Raw genomic sequence first — 20,502 nt, 5'->3', positions numbered from 1 at the left:
GGGGAGAGGACTGGGATGGGGCTAAGTTACCATTTTACATTCATCTCTGAATGATGTTCTTGTTTTGTGTACAGCTGGTAAGTTGGAAGGGACAGTTGTCCCTTCTACCCACAAAATTACTGAAATTGGCCAAGATGGGTACAACCTCTATGGACCAAGAGTTCACATCTGCAGGCACCACTGTCTTTATTTGACAAATTCCCCTGCTAGGGGCTGCCTGTCCCATGATTTTTTCCAGTGCCTCTGCTCCTTCCTTAAAGATGCTCAAAATCCTGAAGAACTGTGGGCATTATTTCCTCATGTCCCACAAAGTTTGGTGAAAAGGGGGACAAGCTGGTGAAGTGGCTCTGTTCCAAGGGAGGCTGGGATCTGTATGTCCTGCCATAACTTGGAGCAGTCACTGGGCTGCTCCAGCATATGCCAGTTGGAAACAGCCCCCAAAGCATGATCCCTTAGATCTGCTTCATATCCTAAACCTCCAGCACATCCACGACACAGCAGGAGACTGTGAACACCAGTGCAGAAACAGCTCTGGTAGCTTTACACCACCTGGGTTCCCAAGCAATCAAACCAACTTTCCATATCTCTTATACGCTGGTCGAGAGGGCTGTATTGGGACGGGAGGTTGGCCTGGGTGCTCTTTACACGAGCCTCTGCCGTCACAGCACTGCCAGAAAGCCCACGGCTCTGCCCCATGCTTGGCGCCGTGCTGGTGGGATGCCTCGGCTAAGATGGGAATGACAGCTGCCCAGTTTCAATGCAGGAAAACCCTTACTTAATGCTGAAGTGGAACCATCAGGAGCTGGAAGGCAATGACCGCTACGAGGGCTTCTGCGTGGACATGCTGAAGGAGCTGGCAGAGATCCTGCGTTTCAACTATAAGATCCACCTCGTTGGTGATGGTGTGTATGGAGTCCCTGAGGCAAACGGCACGTGGACAGGCATGGTCGGGGAGCTGATTGCTCGGGTAAGTGAATTAGCTGCTCTTTTTAACTGCGCTCTAGTGGGACTTGGCAATGTCCGTGCTTTATTAAGTGCTCCAGGATGATAAGGATGGATGGGGGTTTTAGAGGGACTTTTACCAGAGGATCTCCATTTAATGTGTTATGCCAAATGGCAGGCGTATTTGTTGTGTTGATGTGACAGCGTGTGACATAGTCAGGCAGGAGTCGGGGCCCCTGGGCGTTCTAGGGGTGCTCACTTTGTCGGAAGGGAGGCCTGGGCTCCGGGGTCCCTGTGTAAGACCTTGATACAGAACGGAGGATTTTTTTTCCCCCAGTGGAAAAATTAAGGAAAACTCAAAACAGGAAAACATGCAGGCTCTGGCAGGGGTTGGTAGGAGCTGAAGAAAAATTACAAAAACACGCTGTTTGGGAGGAAAGCAAGTAAGAATCACATTTCTACCCAGAAAAGTTTTGGCAGATTCATTTCAGCTTCTTAACTTTGAGCGTTGTTTTTGGAGAGTAACATTTTTTGTTTGCTTCAAGTGGGTGCATCAAGATCTTTTCACGGCTCTGCTTTGCGGCGTTACTGCACAGCAGCTAGACTGAAGGATGGATGCTTTTTCTGGGTTTGACAACAATTCTGCATACATGTGTGCTCAGTCAGCCTGTACCCCGCTCCCTCCCTGCTCTTTGTTTTCCTCCGCTGCTAAAGGTAGTCCTTCCCCAGGGATCCTGAAGCTTAAATACAGTTCACAAAATGCTCTGAGATCCTTAGTAAAATAGGCTTAGCCAAAGCTAACATTAAGATTGATGGTTATTTAAGCCAATACTTCCTCGCTCACCGATTTCTACCCTGCCTTGTTATTACCGAAGCGCCTGTGAGAACCCAGAGACAGTTTCTCAGCTGGTGGCAAATCCGCAGTGAGGTGTATTTATGATAATCCACACCACTGTGCGAGAGGAGCCCCTGAGCCACCCCATCATTATCCTCACAACAGCAGCACATCCTCCTGCACAGTGGAGGGGTGAGGGCCTGAATCCGTGCCCTGTGGCTCTGGGCAGGGCTCTGGGGCTCCTGCCGCAGCTTTCCTCCCGGCTGTGGCGATGCCCACTGGCATCAGGCTGCTTCTTCCCTGGGTGGCAAAGGGGACCTGGCTGATGCTTGTCCTACCTTAGAGGCTTCAACTGAGTGTCTGAAGACAGGTGGGAACAGCTCTAGGTCTAGAAGACTTGCTGAGGGTCAGGGCCCTTCCCCGATGGAGCCATAGCTCTTGATGCCAGCTGAGATCCCACCTCCGTCTGCTTCTTCTAAAGAGCCTTCTGTACGGTTGTTTGCAAATGCTCTGGGCTATTGGCATAGTTTTTATACATCTCTCCCTCTCTCTCTGTGTATATACACACACAAACACACACTTAGAGTTCTGCAACGTTTCTTTTGGGAGGCACGAAGGAAGGCGCAGAGAGCAGCGTGTGATCTATGCAAACAAAGGAAGGGAACAGCCATCAAATTTTTGGCCTGCTAACCTTGGCAGTGCCTCTCCATTAAATGGGAGCTTCTGGATGGTTCTTTTTCTTTAGCAAAAGTGTTTTAACTTCATCTTCACATAGAAGCCATTTGTTTCTTCTGCAGCTCGAGCCTTATTTAGGAGGATTTTTACTTCTGCCTCAGCAGGGCAGAGCTGGCAAAGTCTGTGTGAGGCTGAAGCAAAAATTAGAGAAGAGAAAAAGCTTTCTCTGCTTTGTTCTTCCTAGGCCCTTTAGAGTCTTTGTAATGGTTTTGGTGAGTTTTTGATCAGTCCCAGGATCTGGCACTTTGGATCAGGTCAGCCAGGGCAGAGCTGGACACGTGCATGCTGTGGTGTGTGTTCAGGGTTGCTTGGGATGTTGCTTTCTGAGGCCATTTCACTGCCCAAGGGGTTCCTCCTTCCTTGACAGCCAGCCCCCAAGGGGGGTTGTCCTCAGTTCCATCCGCTTGTTCATCCCCTATCCCATTTCAGGACTGCTCAAAGCAGAAGGTACAGCAGATCCTGTGTTGGGTGCACACATTCCTCCTTCAGTGGATTTATCACTTTGGTGCTTTTCTCCATACAGCCTTTAGCACAGAGAGGGCATCGGCTGGGACACAAACCTGTCATGGGTCAAAACTTCCCAAATCCTACACAAAATGAAACCTCTGCACCTGTCTGTGTGGTGCTGTATTGTTGTAGGAAGGTGATTCATCCTTGACCCTGATGAGCTGTGGGAACGTAAAGTTTGACTCGCATGCACCTAGTGTGCAGGACCAGGTGGTCAGAAAATTATCCAGCTCCATGCAATACCTTTCCACTACAGTTTCTTTTTTTCCTCTGTTATGCCTCTGTGTCACTGAATCTCTGCAGAGCAACTATAGGCTTTGTGGGAAAAGCGTTTCATTTTATTGCTTCTAAATTAACCAGCTATTGATTTATTCTTAAGTGCTGAAAATTCTATTACAGCTAATTGTGCACTGTGATATGATTGAGAAGGATGCTATATGAACATAAATTTGTTGTTGACCCAAATTCACCAGTACATATCTTATCGACCTGCTCACAAAACTAATTAAGAGCTAAGGAAGAGGGGGACCACCGGGATGGCTTGGGAGATTAGTGGAAGAGCTGTAGAGACTCCTGTGTCTAGGTCAGCAGTCTGACTCGTCATCCGATCAGGAAACCTGTACACTTTGTGATCAGCTGATGGAGATTTGGCTTGGGAGAAATCACTTAGAAGGACTCGAGCCCATTCTTTAGTGAGAGATGTCACAAACTCAGAAACACTGAGCTAATTGGTCCCTCTGTGCATGCAGGGCAGGGAGGCTGAACACCCTGCTCATTCCTTGAGCGAGCAGGGGAGTAAAGCCGCTCTTAGGCCAGGGTGGATTTCCCCCGTTAGCATTGCTGGCTCTGGCACAGATGACTGCAGCCTCCAGCAGTTCAGCTGACACCGTACACATGTGCTATCTGTAACAAGCAAACAAGGGGGAACAGCAAATCTTCCGGTCGTCTCTTTTTTTGCCATCAGAGCCTTAGGGGACAATAGGGCTGGAAGAGTTACGTCTTGCTCCTTCCCGCTGCCGTACGGCGTCTGGCTCAGAGTCCCTGATGGTTGTCTGGTATTCCCTGCTGAAACGAATTCACTGGTCTGATACAAGCCAACGAATGTATTTGCAGGGCAATGTGACAGCCTTCTCCTTGTTCTGCCACGGCTGCCTTTGCTGTCTCGGTAGTGTAGTGCCGTGGTGGCTGTGCTCGGTGGCTGTGCTCAGTGCCTGTACATCAACTCGCAGCAAGCTGTTGGCGCTCGGCTGCCTTGCTCCTCCCTGAGGGAGATGGGATTGTGTCGGAGAGATCCCTCAGCAACAGTTTCTGAACCTACCCATCTCGGGAATGCCCCTAGGGAACAGAGCTGAGCTAACAGGAGATGGTGCGGTTTGGTTTTGCCAGGAAGTTTTGTTGGCAGGAATCCAATGCTGCAGTTTTGCTACAAGACCTCCCAGAAACCTCCCTCAGAGGATCCCTCTGAGCCAGCTGGGACCAGTGCCCTGGCTGGCTGGGTACCAGCGCGAGGCAATGCTCCCCTCCGCAGAGGACCCATCCCACTCACCTGCAGCAGGGTTCAGGGGACGGGAAGGACAGAGCAGCCCTGGCAGAAGCACGCTTTGGGCAGACTGGCCGTGTGTTCTGTGCAGCCTGTATCTGCTGCCCAGGCTTCCTCTGGCATTGTTTAAATAACGTATCACTTTTGGTGATGGTAACAGCAGATCCATGAGTGCTTCCAGGGCAAGCGTATTTGGGTGAGGCTGGTGCTGCTGTAGAAGGCACCTTAGGGTGCCTGGAGTGAGTAGGAGATGACTGGGGACAGCATCCTCCTGCTCTCCCCTTCTGCACAGCATCATATGGGAGTGAGATGTTGTGGAATAATGCTACACCTTTGGCGTCTGTGTCAGTGGTGTGAATCTGGCTGGGATCAGCGGTGATCATAGCTCTTTCTATGTGAGCTCTAAGTGAGGGAGATGAAGCTGTCCATCTTCTGGCCTCAGGAGCAGCAACACCAAGAACTGAAAGGACCATAAAGCTTTGGGGTGATGGTTTTTTCCAGCTTGCTTGCTGGTGATCAGGTGGTGCTTTACAATCAGAGGTCCTGTCCCTTCAACTGCTCCAAAGATAGGGAATGGCAGGAAGGGAGAAGATATTTCAAAATTGGCAGAGTCCTGCTCTCCGCTCGGCAGTGGGTGTTGGTGTTCAGCAAGAAAAGCTGTGCGTGGGCAAGGGGAGGGAGGGGGAGTCTGTTTGCACGCTATCGCACTGGCAAGTGTGACATGGGGGGGCTCGAGAGGGTGGGAAGTGAGGAGGCGTGGGTTGTTGAGCAAACACAGAGAGGGTATGGGCAGAGAGGTTTGCATCGCGCTGCTGATTTTGCCAAAATCACACACAGGATGGTGGGTGTGGTGTGAGCTGGTTAGGTCTCACTGCTGTTCCCTGTGGGCTTAGGATCCCCGTTCCTGGTGTTTCGCCTTAACTGGCTTTTGCCATAGGCACGGTGAACACCTGGCACAGACTTCTCCCTCCGATCTGTAGAGATCGTCCAGGTGAAGAAAGATGGGTGAAGGCAGCCTTGAGGCTGACATCTGTGATTATTGCTGGTCATCCCGTCCCTGACTGTGGCTTGAACGGAGGGCTGCAGCCTCCAGGGTTTTCAGGCTGTCACTTTTCATATGGCAGGATTCATACACGTCCTTTAAAAAAAACCCAAACGCTGGTTTTGAGTGACCCTCATCTGGCCCTGTTTTTAAATGCAAGAATATGCATCCGAGCACACAACCTGGCTGCTGCTCACTCCATCACAAGGAGCTGCACAGCCCAAAATAGCTCCTGTCAAATTGGATGAGCAGCTGGAGCAGAAGCAATCAGTACATTGATACAGCAGCCGAGCCATACCTGTCGTGCCATGGGACAGATCTGCAGATGCAGGGAGACTGCTCTCTCACTGCTGTGGTGGTGCGGCAGCTGCTGCCCAGCTGAGCGGGCTGCAGCCAAGCTGCCCTATGGTGGCTGCTTCTTATTTCACAGAGTTGCACAGAATAGCAGAGGACCTCCAGAGATCATCCAGTCCAACCCCAGCACAGAGCAGGGCCGCCTCCAGCCGGGTGCTCAGTACCGCATCCGGATGGGTTTCCAGTGGGGCATCTTCAGCAACAGTGCTGATGCGGATGGGTCTGCAACGGGGGCAATAGCTGGTGGTCAAGTGGGTCCTGAAGACTGAATGCTGACTTCAGCTTTCTAGAAGACCCTCCAAGCACGGGGGCAGTGTAAGAAATAGATTTCCCTGACCTTGGTCATGCTACCAGTGGTCTGGGGGTAAGGATGATGCTCTCATGTGCAGCCAAGGGATGCAGCATCTGAGGTGCTGTTCAAGTCAGAGTCTCTTGCCGCTCCTGGAAGAATTCCCTTCCTTGTGGTCCTAGAGCTGTCCTTCAGGCTTGTTTCCTGCACGTTTGGTGCAGAGACAGCCCCAAGCCTTTTGCCACTTGGACTTTCTCACTGTGTTTGGTTTCCATAGCTTGACAGGAGGCGGTTCCGGCTGTGGGACTGGAGCAGGGCCGGGACCCCTGCGGTGGGAGGTCAGGTACCCCCGCGGTGGGAGGCTGTGGCGGGATCCTCTCTGCCCAGGCGAGGGCTGACGTCAGGCCCCATTCATCACCATTAGCGCCGAGATGAGCCTTGTCAGCATCCGCAGCGAGGAGGCGGCCGCCTCCGCCGGACTGGCAGTCCCTGCAATTTGCTTCTTAAGTCTGCTTAATTGTTGTTCCTCTTCGGGAGCCTGGCTCAGCCCCCGTGTTTAACATCCTTTCCAGTGGCAGCCGAGCCTGTATGCTAATGCGGGCAGATCCCACGGTTAATGCCAGGTACGCTGGTGGCAGTTCAAACACCAGCCCACCTGGGCTTCCTCTCACCTAGTGAGAGTTTGGCCTTGTTTAAGCAGTGTTTTGTTAAAGAGATGTCCGTCTCTACTCCCAAAATGCTCTGGGTCTTTTCCTTAAGCCTATTTCACACTGACATTTATAGCTGCAACTGTGCTGGAAGGATGAAAATCAAGCAGTGTTTGGCTCCTCTTCCCTCCATCCTTTGCCTCCTGTTTTCCCTCTCCCCAGGGCCGGGCTGCAGGCAGAAGCACAGAGCACAGCGCATTTCTTCCCCAATGCATCGTTTAGCCTGTAAAATGCCAACTCCTACCCGTGCTCAGGTGGGGAGGGCTGGAGAGCGCTCAGGTTTACAGAGCTCTGTAACTAAGACACACTGACCTCAGTAAATCGCAAGAAGTTTTGTGAACGTCAGGAAGCAAAGTAGAAAGCATGAAATGGATGATGTTCAGGCAATACATTGAATGCCATTCCCAGATCAAAGTTTATGACTGTCAGAAATCAGCTCTTAACATGCATGGCTTCTGAGCCTGCAGGGAGAGAGCGCTTCGGCCACGCACAGCCCCGGTGAAAGCCCCAGGAGCCGGGTCTCCGCTGTGGGGAGCGCTGGCACGGGGGCGGGCAGGTGGGCGCGTGCACAGGGCAGGGCAAGCTGCGAGCTGCCATCGCTCTGGTGCTGGCAAAAGTCCCGAAAGGACAAAAGTTGACCAGGCAGGGCATGAACAGGAGGAAATCGGCTCTAATGGAATGGCAGGACCCTCTGGAGCCAAGAGAAGGGACCTGGGCACAAAACCTGTGTGCCTGGGGAAGGCTGCTCTGCTGTGCTGAGTTTCTGTTCTGCAGGCAGCGGGGTGGGTTTGCATTTTATTTTCCATAGGGAAGAGCAGCTTTCAGGGTGTTGTTCCCTGCGTGATCTGGAAGGGTCCCAAAGGACCATAGTTGGGGGATTAACCAGAGCGCACAAAGTTCCCTGATGACACCCACGTCCCACCCCTGAGAAGGTGGGGGCTAGCCACGGATGGTGACTTAGCTGGGTAAACCTGGGGGCCACCCCACCGCTTTCAGCAGTGCCTTTGCATTGGCCCTTCTCTGGGAATGGAAATGTCCTCAGAGCTTTTGCATGAAACGCCTTTGATACAGCATATTTACCACCTGTTTAGCCTAAGACTTTGCTGGTAGAATTGTGTTCAGTTTGGAGAACTGGGAGAAGAAATCCATTGTCAAAGTAAGCTGTATCTTCACAAGGGGATTTGCTGGGAGAGCTCTCCCCAGGACAATAGTACCTGCAAACCCTTTTAAGTATAGACAAGAGAGGTTTAGGAAGCTTTAGGCTTTCTTTGTGGATAAAATTCCTCACATGCCATGTTCCACGGATGAACTGATCCCATTTTAGTAATCTGCTGGTGTTTACACAGGGCTCAACTGCTCACACACCACATTGTGATTATTGGTGCCTTTTAAAAACACTGTGGGTAAATGGCTGGCTGGGCAGAAATTCTCGCTAGCTCATAATTCATTCCAGCCAGAACCTCCTAGGAATCTCTAATAGCTGCTTGGAAACGATTGCAAAAATCTGGCACGAGGCTTGTCCAACAAAGCAGTCCTGCACGGACTGTGAAATATCACCTTCTCTGTGAGCCCCCTTACTGGGCAGGCTTGCGGATCACCTTGCCTTTCCTTTCCCTCTCCTTCATCCTGCAGGCTCCAACAGTGCTGCTCTTCCCACATGCAGCTCCAGCCTTTCACTGGCCCTTCCTCCCCGCCTGCCAGCACATGAGTGCGCCAGGGGCAGAGGAGGGGAAGGACCCCCTGGCAAGTCCCCTTTCTCTTCAGGAAAACAACGCAGGGTCAGAGAGCATAGCAAGTGATGCACGCACAAATTTGCCTTTCTATTTTTTTACAAGCAGTGCACGGATCCAGGGAGATAAGCTCTATATTTTACAGGGTCTTCAGGCCTGGTGGTGCCTTGGCTTCTGCACAGACCTTATGCAACTTAGGGACAGCAAGTGCAAATAGCTTTTCTTCCCACCCCTTTCTCTTTTTCCACTTGCATAATCATCATCTTGCAAAGCGGGCAAACAAATGTGTAAGGGAATGGAGGAGGTTTCATTTTTACAGAAAGCAATTGCAGACATTAAAAGAGCTATAATAATAAAAATAATATTTAAAATTCAAATCCCTTATCTATATTACAAGGGTATTAACATTGGAAGAAATAATTTTTATTTTTTTCCCCTAATCTCTTTGCTTTGCAAGTCAATCTGGAAATTTTTATGCCAGTCCTCTGAATTTTTTGGAGACTGATCTGCAAGTTTGGAAGTCTGGGGTTGACAGGCTTGTAAACTTCATGACTCAGGGTACGGGAGTAATGATGCTGCTTTGTTATGCTTTTCTACCTGTGGCGCTTGTAAGTAACAGTCTTGTCTGAAGGGGACAGCTGTGTTCAGCAGGGGCTTTGGAAGGGAGAGGATGTATCTTTAGGGTAGTACAATAATTGTTGTCTTGATGGCTCCTGTTTTGCCAGGAGCATTCTACTAATAGAAGGGGCAATCAGGCTGCGAGCCCTTGGGGCAGGGGCTGCTCTTTTGTTCACTGTCAGTACAACCCCTAGCACCGCTGGCTCCCCACTGCTGGCAGCTTTGTGCTTTTCCAGCCTGTAAGTATACAGATAAGAACGCCCAGGTGAGGGAAGGAAAAACGGGGGAAAGTGGTCTGGAGCACAAGGTGGGTTAAACTTTGGGGTGTGTTTGAGCAGGGCTTATGCGAAACCCACTCAGGGAGAGGGATTCAGTAGCACAGTCGGAACTAGTGGACATCACCAGCAACACTCCCGTGGTTTCCACAGAGTGTGGGTTTTGCCCCACAGCAGATGCACCCTGTCCCAGAAAGACGGGACATCCATCCTCCAGGACTGGGTGTCGTGTGTGGTCTCGGGCATGGTGCTGCAGCTTTCGCTGCTCGGCGCCTTTCCCAGGCTCAGGGTTCTGATCTTCTCTGCTATCCTTTCTCTCCAGAAAGCTGATTTGGCCGTGGCGGGGCTGACAATTACCGCGGAGCGGGAGAAGGTGATTGATTTCTCTAAGCCATTCATGACTTTGGGAATTAGCATCCTCTACCGAGTTCATATGGTAAGAGAGTTATTTTATAACCTTTTATGTCCCTCTATTATTTGCATGCAAACGTGCCTGGTTATAGAAGAAAAATGAGTGACTCGTAAAAATATTTTGGTTGCTTATTTAAGCGCAAACATGCTTTACCTTTACTTCCTCCTTTTCTCTGTCTTTCTGCCTTTGCTGCCAGCTCAGTGCATTCTTTTCCCGTTGTTCAAACCCTGTTGGCTCCCCTTCCCCATCGTCCCCAGGCACAGGACACTGGTATCAGATCAGGGCTACCAGGGGAGGTGTGGGTATATGGCAGCTTGTGTGGCTCTGCCTCAGGCCTGGCAAAAGCCTTAGGATGGCTTTAGCGTGTCGCTGAGCCCGCCGTGGCGAGGTGTGCTGGAGGGCAGGCCAGGCTGGATGGGCGCAGCAGCACGGCTGGGCAGCACCACCACCACAGCAAACCTGGCCGGGAGTCACCGTCCACTGGCACTTCGCGGGGAGGCTGAGCTGGGACAGCGGCAGGGTGCACCGAGCTGGTGCTGGGGCCCAGATCAAGCCAGGAAGATATCTGGGATCACTTTCTTTGCTGTGACCTGCTTTAAATGCTTTACGCGCAGATTGGTCCTCTGCTTTCTTAATCACAGGCAGGAAAGGGGAAAAACGGCGCTGCTGGGTGGCCCAGGGCACCGTCCCGGAGCAGGCAGGGCGGCAGGCTGAACTCCACTGTGGGCAATTAGCTCCTTGCCCTGCACGGGCTCAGCCTTCTCATCTGCCTTCCCTCAGCTGTTTGGTACCCTAAAGATCAGCACGCCCTGCAGCCCAAGGAAGGCATCTTACTCTTAGGGCGCTCCCTGCCCTGCCCGGGTCCTCTCAGACCCCCTTGCTTCTGCGTCGGCCAGGGAGGAGCGAGAAGGGAGGCACGCTGTTGGTCAGCAGCTAGCTCTGGTTGTCACTCCGCTGCATTCAATACTCTCTTGCAACTCGGGCGGCAGCAGCGGCATGGTTATCCACTGCCGCCCGAAAGGCAGGTCGGGCATTCGGTGGTGGCTGTTTGGCAACATGAGGGCTGGTGGCTTGGAGCAGGGTAGCTGTGAATGTGCCCAGGGGATTCACATGTGCAAGCGTGCACGTGGCGTTGTGTCGTGTCTTTGCTTAGAGGCAATACTTGTCTTAAATTCTCGTGGATTCTCTTGCATTCCCATTTTAGTTGTTCTAGCTTCTTTCTGAAGCTCAGGAGACAACAGATTTTCCCCAGCTACGCCCATATGGGCCAGGCAAAGTCCCCTGTTCCCTGGTGTCACAGGGGGCGAGTTCTGGCAGCCAGGTCCTTTGCATCAGGATGTCATACTATTCCCAGTCTGCATTTTGGAAGTGTGCTCTGTACAGTGCCGAGTGTGATGCGAATTACAGTCTTGGTTTCCCATCAGCTCAACAATAGCAGCCAAAAGGATAAAACAATTTTAAAGCTACTTCTCCCAGCCCCCCTCTCCATTCGGAAGGCTGTTAAGGATGCAGCGTTTGGTATGAACATAAACAAACTTGCACATACATCTCTGTGCTGTGTGGCTTCTGCCAAGAACAGACAAGTAATTAAAATCTAGTTAAAATTCTGTTTCCTCTGGTACGTGCAGAAGTTAGGATCAATGACTTAACTGATCAGAAAGGGTCAGACTCTTCAAGCTCCAAGAAATAAAATGTAACCGATGTAACCGTCCCTTCCCTGCTACACGTACTCTTCAACAGCATCAGCTGCCCCGTGGATCCGGGAGGTGTTCCTGCCAGCATCCCTCGGCTGGAATTATAATTGAGTTTCTTCCTTTCTCGCATACACTTCTCAAGTTTGGGGATTGAGTCCCGTGCATTCTCTGTCTCCACTTTACACCGTAACCTTCAGCAAGTCCCTTAAGGAGGCATCATTCCCTGAACAGTGTGAGGCTGACGGTGCTCCCTCCGGAGGGAAGACGGGAATATTGGTGCAGGGTTTGCATGTGATCTGCTTTATAAGTGCAAAGCATTTGCTGCTGCTTCTGCACGAGCTCGATGTAAATGTGTCTGACACATCTACTTAGAGTGTAAGTTCTTCAGGGCAGGGACCATCTGCTGCTTGCGCTGGTACCAGAGTAACACAACACAGCCATGCTCGGCCTGCCCTTCAGGCATTTACCAAACTGAACAGGATTAATAATTACAGTCCTAAAAAGTGTTTGGCAAATAGTCCCCTGCCATCAGTCAGGACTTGGTCTTCAGCTGCCTGATAAGGACCCGGTTAGGATTTTGGGTGGGGAAGCTGCCCAGTGACCCAGGCAGGCTGGCACAGGAGATGCAGGGCATCTCCCAGGTCTGGTCACCCCCGCAGCGAGCCCTGCTTTGCTGCGTGCAGGCGGTGAGGCGCGATGGTGGGGCAGCCTGGGCCCCTGCCCTCCCCGGGAGCAGGGAGCTCCGAGCTCCCCCTTCCTTCTGCAGCACTTGGCCCCTCCTTGTCCAGACCATTCCTGCTTAGCTGGGGGAGAGCGTCTGCGAGCTGTGTGGTAATTAACTTATGAAACTGGTAAATATTTATTTAACGAGGACAGGCAGGATAGCTAATTGCTGTGGTTTCCCTTGAAGGACGGGTTTGCGGAGCGGGGCAAGGCAGCCCCACAGCCCATCTGCTCCCGGCCCCCTCCCTTCCCCGCCCCGATGAGCATCTCTGCAATGTTGGAAACTGCAGCTGACGTACGTTGATCACGGCGCAGAGCAGCCATAGCCTAATAAATAACCATAAATAAATCTCTTGCTAAGGAGTTGCCTCCACACCCTGATCTCCTCCCAGTGTGATGACATTTTATTTTAATTTCCATGTAACTCCAGTGGCAAGTCATTTCTCCCCCCTTTCTCCTTCCCACCCCGCCAACCCAGCGACAACAGTGTGTGTGTCTCTTATCACACGTAACCAAATATGGCAGCTTTAAATGGGGCTGTCATTTTTCTCAATTTCACTTGTGATATAATCAAGGATGGATTTCCGACACAGGGACTCTTAATAGGCTTTCTCACTTGCAGGCTGCTAAGAGAAAAGGCTTGCTTTGTTTTATAATATTCCCATTCTGACCGGCTGGTGGGACCTGTGGAAGGCAGGAGGCAGGTGACACTATGGCAGGCAGGTGACACTATGGCAGAAGCAGAAACCAGGTGCCCAGTACCACTTCAGGGCAGAGGGATGTTGAAAATCAAGTTTGTTTGTACCATGCACATACTTTTGCTCACATACCTGCCTCTGTGGCAGGGAACAGAGGAGACTAACTAGCACATGATTCTGCCTCATTAGCCCTGAAAGTCTTTTCTATGCTCTGTCTTAAGATGAGAAAATGTAGATTTGGCAAGTATGCTGGAAAAGCTGAGTTTAGGTTATGAGAACTGAGGCTTAAAGTGGTTCTACTTGATTGCTGCAGAAGACACGAAATGGAAGGAGTGAATGAATAGCTCCTTCATTCCAGCCAGAGGAGGCTTGACAGCTGGGGCAGAGGAGCTGAGCACCCCTCCTGACAACCTGTGCCACTCTGCCAGCAAGCCACCTGCCTCACTGACGCAGGGATGGAAGCAACTGCTGGCCCCAGGCATGGCCAGGACCATGGTGCTTGTTGGCCTGTTAGCTGTGGACCGTCTGATGACCCCAAAGGATTCACAGCGCAGGATTCACAGCAGCGTGTGCTTGGGTTTTGCTTATCGACTCCAGAGGAAGGGCTCTGGAGAGGGAGGGCTCTGGATCAGATGTGGTCATCCTAGAACATACACACTTTGTTCCGGTGAGACCGAATGCTCTGCAGTTATACCTAGCACACATCAACGTCTCTGCCTTCCCAGCCTGAGTTTTCTTGCTTTACTTCTGACTTAGAGAGACAAAAGAGAGTTCTCTTGCCTGCCTTTGTTAGGGACAAATGTCTATGAGAAATGACATGGGTTAGGGCTGGCTGCTTCTGTGAGAGGGAGCAGGCAAGCGCTGGGGTCCCTTCGGACCCTGTGTGCGTGCACAGGGCAGGCAGGGAGTTGTCAGGTCTCTTACAAACCTGAACACAGACAAATATAGGACCGTGTCATATAGCTCCACTCCTCCTCCTCTTCCCAGATGTCCTGCAAATTCAGGCTCTTCGGTCGCCAGTATCTGTCCAGAAAACTGGTTCTCTCGTGATGGAAAAGGAAGACTTTCAAGAACAACTGAAGAGGGTAAATGAATCTCTCCTGCTTCCATCTGAGGATTTGCAGGAGGTCTTCATCAATTATTGGACATTTTCAACATTTCTATTCCAGGAAAAATAGCTCTTCCAATTAACAAAGCTGTATTGGGAACAGCTAAAAATATCTGACAGATTCCAGATATTGTCATTCCCATCTTCAAAACAGACAGATAAGAGAGAGTTTGTGCCCTCCGTGGGAACAGAATATCTTTATTCTTATCCACAACTGTGAATGAAAGGAATATGTAGCAGCAGCCTGAAAATTACTGTAGCTGAAAAGAACCAGAACTACTACTACTGTAAAGTCACAGGAGAGAGTCATTGCCAAGCCTGAGACTTAAAGCTTCCAACGCATTTTCCTTAATGAGTGTAATTTATTGACAAACTGCCCCAGAAACGTAGAGAAGACATCTAAGCCTTAATTACAGGAAGGAACTTTGTTGCAGGAGCATCTTATGAGGGAGCCTCGGCTGAGGCACCGCCAGTGCCTGGGAGTTTGATGCCAGGGAGGGATAAGTCACCTGGAATGATCTGCTGCTCGAGAACCTCCAGTTTGCTTGGCGGAGGGCAGGCAGTAAAGCCTTGCAGGTTCCCATTGCCTCATTTGGTTCTTGAGGGTGTAAACACCTGTGGAAGAACAGAGGCAGCTGAGGCAGGTTAGCTCTAGATGAAAAAGGAACCAGGCACCTGTGGGGCATCCAGAAAAGCCATGCAGTTGCTAAGGAGAAGAGGTTCAAGGATGCTACCTTTGGCATCCTGTTGGCATTGAGAGGTCCGTGATCCTCTGGGCGGGACTGGAGGGAGTGCATCCTGGAGCTGCAGACCACTCATGAGATGGTCTCACCTCTCTGAACTAGTGGGAGGAGCTCCAACAAGGTGAGCAAAGGTCGGTACTGGAAGTGAGTTCCTCCAGGATGCTGAGGGTGTAGTCTCCAGCAGCATCTCTGATTCTGAAGGGGCTTGGTTTGGGTGCAGATGCTGGCTGTCGCAGGCATTTGTCTCTCTCTGAGTTTATGGGAAAAATATAAGGAAAAGCAGAAAACAGCGGAAATTGACCAAAAAAAAAAAAAAAAGAAAAAAGGAAAAGGACAAAAGAAGAATGTAGTATCTTTTCACTTTTTGTACCTCACCTGCTTATACCAAGCACAATAAGGTAAAGCGGTAAGGAAAAGATCTTATCTTAAAGAGAGACTCTGGAATTATACCTGGGAGAACCCGAACCTTTGCTTGGGAAGTGACTTTAAATTAATCTGAAAATGGATGCAGGATGGTCTGAACCACTGATTCTTAACTCATCTCTTTTTGTTAAAAAGCTTAATAAGCTTTTTACCTAAATGTCTAAAAATGATAATGTAGATCCCAAGCTCAAGCTCATTTAGTCCACGAGGATACAGGGGTAGGATGCAACGATGTGGTGGGTCTTTACATTGTGCAAGACAGAGTTTGCTGAGATGTTACAGTCCCTCTGGAGCTGAGAACATCACAGTTTCCTAGATATTTTTAGTAGAGGAAGATTTTTGTGCAACAGCTTAGCCTTCAGAAGAACTACCAAGACCTTGTAAAATTCAGGTTCTGCATAAGATAGGAATACTTCAGTAGTAAAACTGTTTTTGACTAGAAATGGAATTTCTAGTGCTGGTCTGAGACTGGAGAAAGGGAAAAAAAAAAAGCAGCTATGTTTCCTGGGGACTTTTGTGAAAACAGAAAATTATTCACCACCTTTGGATTAAGCACAGCTTTAAAATATCAGCACTCTGGTCTTTGATGGCTCTGGGTTTGCAACGGCAATTGAGGTGAGGTGTTATTTATTACCAGCTATTATTAGTTTATGTGGTGTCACAGACAGGCAGCGTAAGGCATCGGACTAGGGAAAAATGAGGCCTCTGTGTGTCAAAGATGATCCTCAGCAGAAGCTTTTGTGTAAAGCAAGCAACCTACAGCGGAGCAGCTGCCATGCTGCAAGTGCTGGGAAACGGCTGCTGGAGCGAGCTGCATTGAGCAAACAGTGATAGACGCTTTCAGCACACAACAGAGCAAGGTGCCAGTAAGAAATACACTGACAGCCTGGCCGAGATGCGATAAAAGGCTGTTTCCACTCTGACTTTACAGTAAAAGCCTTCTCAGGAGCTCTGAGTCGTGGGCAGCTTCCTGGCTACATGTGCTTGGGGGAACTGTAGAGCTTGAGGTCTGGTGATGCCGGGACCGACGGTGGTGTGGGGCAGAAGATACAGGCTCCTGTGAGCAAAGGGCTCACATTCCCACGGGGTTACCGCAGGCCTTTAGCCCTGCGCTGGGAGCTGCATGCTTTTGCTGGGAGTCTCTCAAGAGGAGACGAAATGCCTGAGATAGAGGAGCATTGCCCGGATTTGCAGTGTTTGGGGTAGAGGGGCATACCAGGGGTGTGCAGTGCTAAAACAAAGCGCTTTCTGCTCTGCGTGGGTATTATAAATTGCACAGGAAGCAAAAGAGCACTTCTTTAGTCCTGTGGCTTGTGCTGTATTTCCAGCTCGCCCATTGTCGCCCACAGTGGCGCTGAGTGTGGTCGGAGGTAAACTAGCGCTCTTCCCACCCCGGAGGGGCTGCGTACGCAGAGCTGGTGGTGGCGGGAGAAGTACACTCACCAGAAAGTTAATCCTCCCTTTGCACAAATTGTGCTACATTTGACAAGATTTCAGTGGTGGCAGTGTCCTTGTGAAAATTTAAGGTACTTTGAGAGAAGATCAACTTGCTTTTATTAGCAGTGAGGCCTTATTTTTCAAGGAAAGGTGGTTTGCTGAGAAAAAACAGGAAATTCTGACGCATCCTGGAGATAAAAATATCATGTTCCCTGAGATAAAAGTAATAGTTTTATTGAGTTTTGTGGAGAGGAAGCATTTCAAGGCTGAAGAAAGCAAACCAGAAATATTGCAAAAGTATCTTTTTTTCTTTTTCTCCCCACTCTGCTTCGTGCAAAGGATCCCACCCACCTCTGCGCTGAGCGTGCTCTCCCAGGGGAGCCCCCTCCTGCCCAGCAGCCATGGTGTGCAGCCTGCCCGGGTGGGCAAGGGCTGCGGGTGGGGGGCTCTGCGGGTGAGGGGTGCAGCACATCCCACCCTGGGGAGGGCAGAGCGCTGCGATTGTCTCGACTCTTCTATCAATTCACCTAGTTCTTTGCCTGGAGGAACGAAAGTGGTTGAGGTGGGCAGAAGAATAGTCTAAGGAGGTGAATCCCAGCGAGGAGATGCTGCAGGACCCGGTCATTTGTTGCATTTGCTGTCACCTCTTTCCCCGGCAAGGCTTTTGCAAAGCCCTGTTGATTTCCCTTCTGTCGCTCTCATCTGTTGGCAGCGTCAGGGCAGGTGCATTTCTGTCTGTTGTTTCCGGGTGAACTATTTAATTTGTAGAAGTACAAGCAGGTCAAACTCCTTTTTGTTTCCCTTCCAGGGCCGCAAACCTGGTTACTTCTCGTTCCTGGATCCTTTTTCCCCTGGCGTCTGGCTCTTCATGCTGCTCGCCTACCTGGCTGTCAGCTGCGTCCTCTTCTTGGTCGCTCGGTAATGTGGCTGGCGGTGCCTTTTCCTTCCTCACGGTGCCATCTAGCGTCCCGCTCCCGGACCCGTGGGGGCGTGTGTGGTGAGGGGCTGGGGGGGGGACACTGGGGACACCCCCCAGGTCAGCAGTGTGGAGCGGGCAGTAAGGGGGCAGATGCCTCCCAGCCCCCTGCCCTCCGCCAGCTGGGGACTGGGGCTTTGCTGCTGAGCGCCCGCGCAGGCACGTCACCGCTGCGTATGGCAGCCCTGGGATGGCCTGGGAAGGGCTGGGATGGGGCAGCCAGGAGCAGCGTGCCGCCAAGGAGCGTACTTGGCCACAGCGGAGGGTGCCGACGCGGAGAGCTGCGTAGGAAAGGTGGGAGTAGGGCTGGTGCTGGGCAAGTGGTGCTGCTCTCTGTAGATGCTGGATCTGCAACAGATAAAGCAGCCACGTGTCTTGGACGGGGAGGGTGGAGGCTGGCAGGTACCGGCAAATGCGTTCAGAGATACGAACACGAATGCCAGTAGTGATGTTTGGTTCCTCTGGCCTTGTAAAACCCAGTGTGTACAAAAAAGAAAATTCATTAATATCTTTCAGCAGCTTCTTGGTTGATGTGCAGAGCCTCACTTGGCAGCTCTCAGTTCCGTTTCCCTACGACTAATTTAAATCAGCCTTAAAATATATCACTGAGTGCTTGTGGGCAGCGTGTCTCCCATCGAGGCCCCGGGTCCGTGCTCCACTGCTGTTTTCCCTGGCCTCCTAACAAACGGCTTGTGGCTGGTGGCATAGATGGGCCTTTTCAGACAGAGTTGAACCGTGTCCCAGCAGTGTGCACCAAAAATGTGCTCGGGGCTTGACAGCTCTTTCAGGACACAGTTAGCACCCGATCCTCATTACAAAAAGTTGGAACTGTGCTGTCACCCTGTCCCTTAGCATGGCTAAAGTTGTCATCCTGACAGGACTTTAATGGTTTCTTCAAATACTATTACAGCCTCAGAAATGTAGTTCTGAAGAAAACATTGAATAATGCAGTCCGGTGTGCTCTGCAGACTGAGATTTGGTGCCTCTTTAGCTCCCTCCTCATGTTTTAAACATGATCCTCCAAAAAGGTGCCTTTACAGAGCTTCCCGCTGGGGATGGAGCTTTGGACACTGCTCTCTGCCTTTCTCAGCAGTGAGGAGCTTTTGACCCTGTGAATTGCAGAAGACTACCGGAGCAGTGTTCTTTACTGCTAGTGCTTGATCCAACCGTAGAAGACATAACCTCTGCCTCCGTGGCATCACAGTGAGGTGGGAGATGCCGAAACAAAAATAAACACCTCATCTTATTTAAATGATGTGTAAGCTGGCAGAGCCCTGCAGCTGTATCAGCAATATCCCCAAAATGACCCCTCCCAGGCACCAGCTTGGTTAACCATTAGCAATAGAGTGTACTGCAGCACAGGAATCAGAAGACTTTCTTAACAACTAGGGAACTGAGGATTGGAAACAGCAAAAAAAGAGCGCTAGGCTACAGTCACTTCAGTGACAGGCTGTCATCTGTTTCAGATTCCCACCTCTGTCCTGTCCCTTGAGCCCTGAAAGTATGTGATGCTTTGAAAGACCAGTACTTGGCTTCAAACTGGACCTGAGACCTAGACCTTGCCAGGGCAACCATACCTTCTCAGCACAACCATTTGCACCAATACAGTTATTGTTATGAAGGTGTCATGCAGTTGGGTCTCACACACTTCACTTTTGAACTTCCCATTGATGCTCATTATCCAGCAGGGAACATGGCCAGAGATGTTTGATTTCAATTTTACGTCAAGTCTGTGCACATCTGGAATTATTGTTGTGGTTGTCTGTGGCGCGAATTTACACACAGGGCTCCAGCCTCCCTGCAGCCCATGCCCAGATTTTCAGCAGAGCCTCTCAAAACTTTTGGAAATCTTTACAAGAAAGCCTCTGGCTTCTGAGTCTTAGAGCAAGCATTTCACACAGCTCTGAGCCCTGGGCATCAATTGACAGCAAAGAGTTTCCTCCTCAGAAAAATCTGCCTCCAGAAGAGCTAGGGCTTCACAGCTTTTCTGGTTTTTGCTTCTGTTCTCCAAAGTGCCCCATTTCCCAGTGAAATTACTGAGCTACCTGTATCTTGTCATTTTAGATTGACACCGTACGAGTGGTACAGCCCCCACCCCTGCTCACAAGGTAGATGCAATCTTCTCGTGAATCAGTACTCTCTCGGCAACAGCTTGTGGTTTCCAGTCGGGGGATTCATGCAGCAGGGCTCCACCATTGCCCCCCAGGCACTGTCCACGCGCTGTGTCAGTGGAGTCTGGTAAGGAGGTCAGCCCTCCCCTGACGGAAGGCTTCTCTGCAGGTCTTTTCTGGGCAGCAGCAGATGGAGAGGCGGAGGGTGGGGATGGAGACCAGATTCAGTCTGTGGGGAAATCTCAGGTCACCATCTTGAATTTCCCTTTCCCTAGGTGGGCATTCACCTTGATCATCATCTCCTCCTACACAGCCAATCTGGCAGCCTTCCTCACTGTGCAGCGGATGGACGTCCCCATCGAATCCGTAGATGACCTGGCTGACCAGACAGCCATCGAGTACGGCACCATTCACGGTGGCTCCAGCATGACCTTCTTCCAAGTAAACCCCATTCTTCTGCTAATAACTGGGGCAGGGGGTGCAGATGGCACCCGTTAATCAGATTTGGAGGTCAGCCCAGCCTGTTGTGCTGGTTCCATTCCGGTTTCTGGCATGGAGGGGGCTTCTAGAGACCCCTGGCTGCTTGGTTGCACAGGACTGGGT

General features: G+C 50.8%; 1 protein-coding gene across 2 annotated transcripts in view; it reads left to right on the top strand.

Annotated features, from left to right (window-relative positions):
• Window positions 1-20,502, top strand: part of GRIK4 (glutamate ionotropic receptor kainate type subunit 4) — a 207,549-nt gene that overhangs the window by 178,759 nt on the left and 8,288 nt on the right. For both annotated transcript variants that reach the window (XR_008729783.1, XM_055695858.1), the window contains exons 12-16: window positions 764-967; window positions 9,897-10,010; window positions 17,621-17,730; window positions 19,853-20,026; window positions 20,175-20,340. Coding sequence is in view for 1 of the 2 variants with exons in the window: in XM_055695858.1 (XP_055551833.1) it covers window positions 764-967; window positions 9,897-10,010; window positions 17,621-17,730; window positions 19,853-20,026; window positions 20,175-20,340 (768 nt within the window). In the remaining variant the exon portion in view is untranslated. The remainder of the gene's footprint in view (window positions 1-763; window positions 968-9,896; window positions 10,011-17,620; window positions 17,731-19,852; window positions 20,027-20,174; window positions 20,341-20,502) is intronic.

The sequence above is a fragment of the Falco cherrug genome, chromosome 17 (assembly GCF_023634085.1).
Source record: "Falco cherrug isolate bFalChe1 chromosome 17, bFalChe1.pri, whole genome shotgun sequence".
Lineage (NCBI taxonomy): Eukaryota > Metazoa > Chordata > Aves > Falconiformes > Falconidae > Falco > Falco cherrug.
This window is presented reverse-complemented; position numbering and strand designations above follow the sequence as displayed.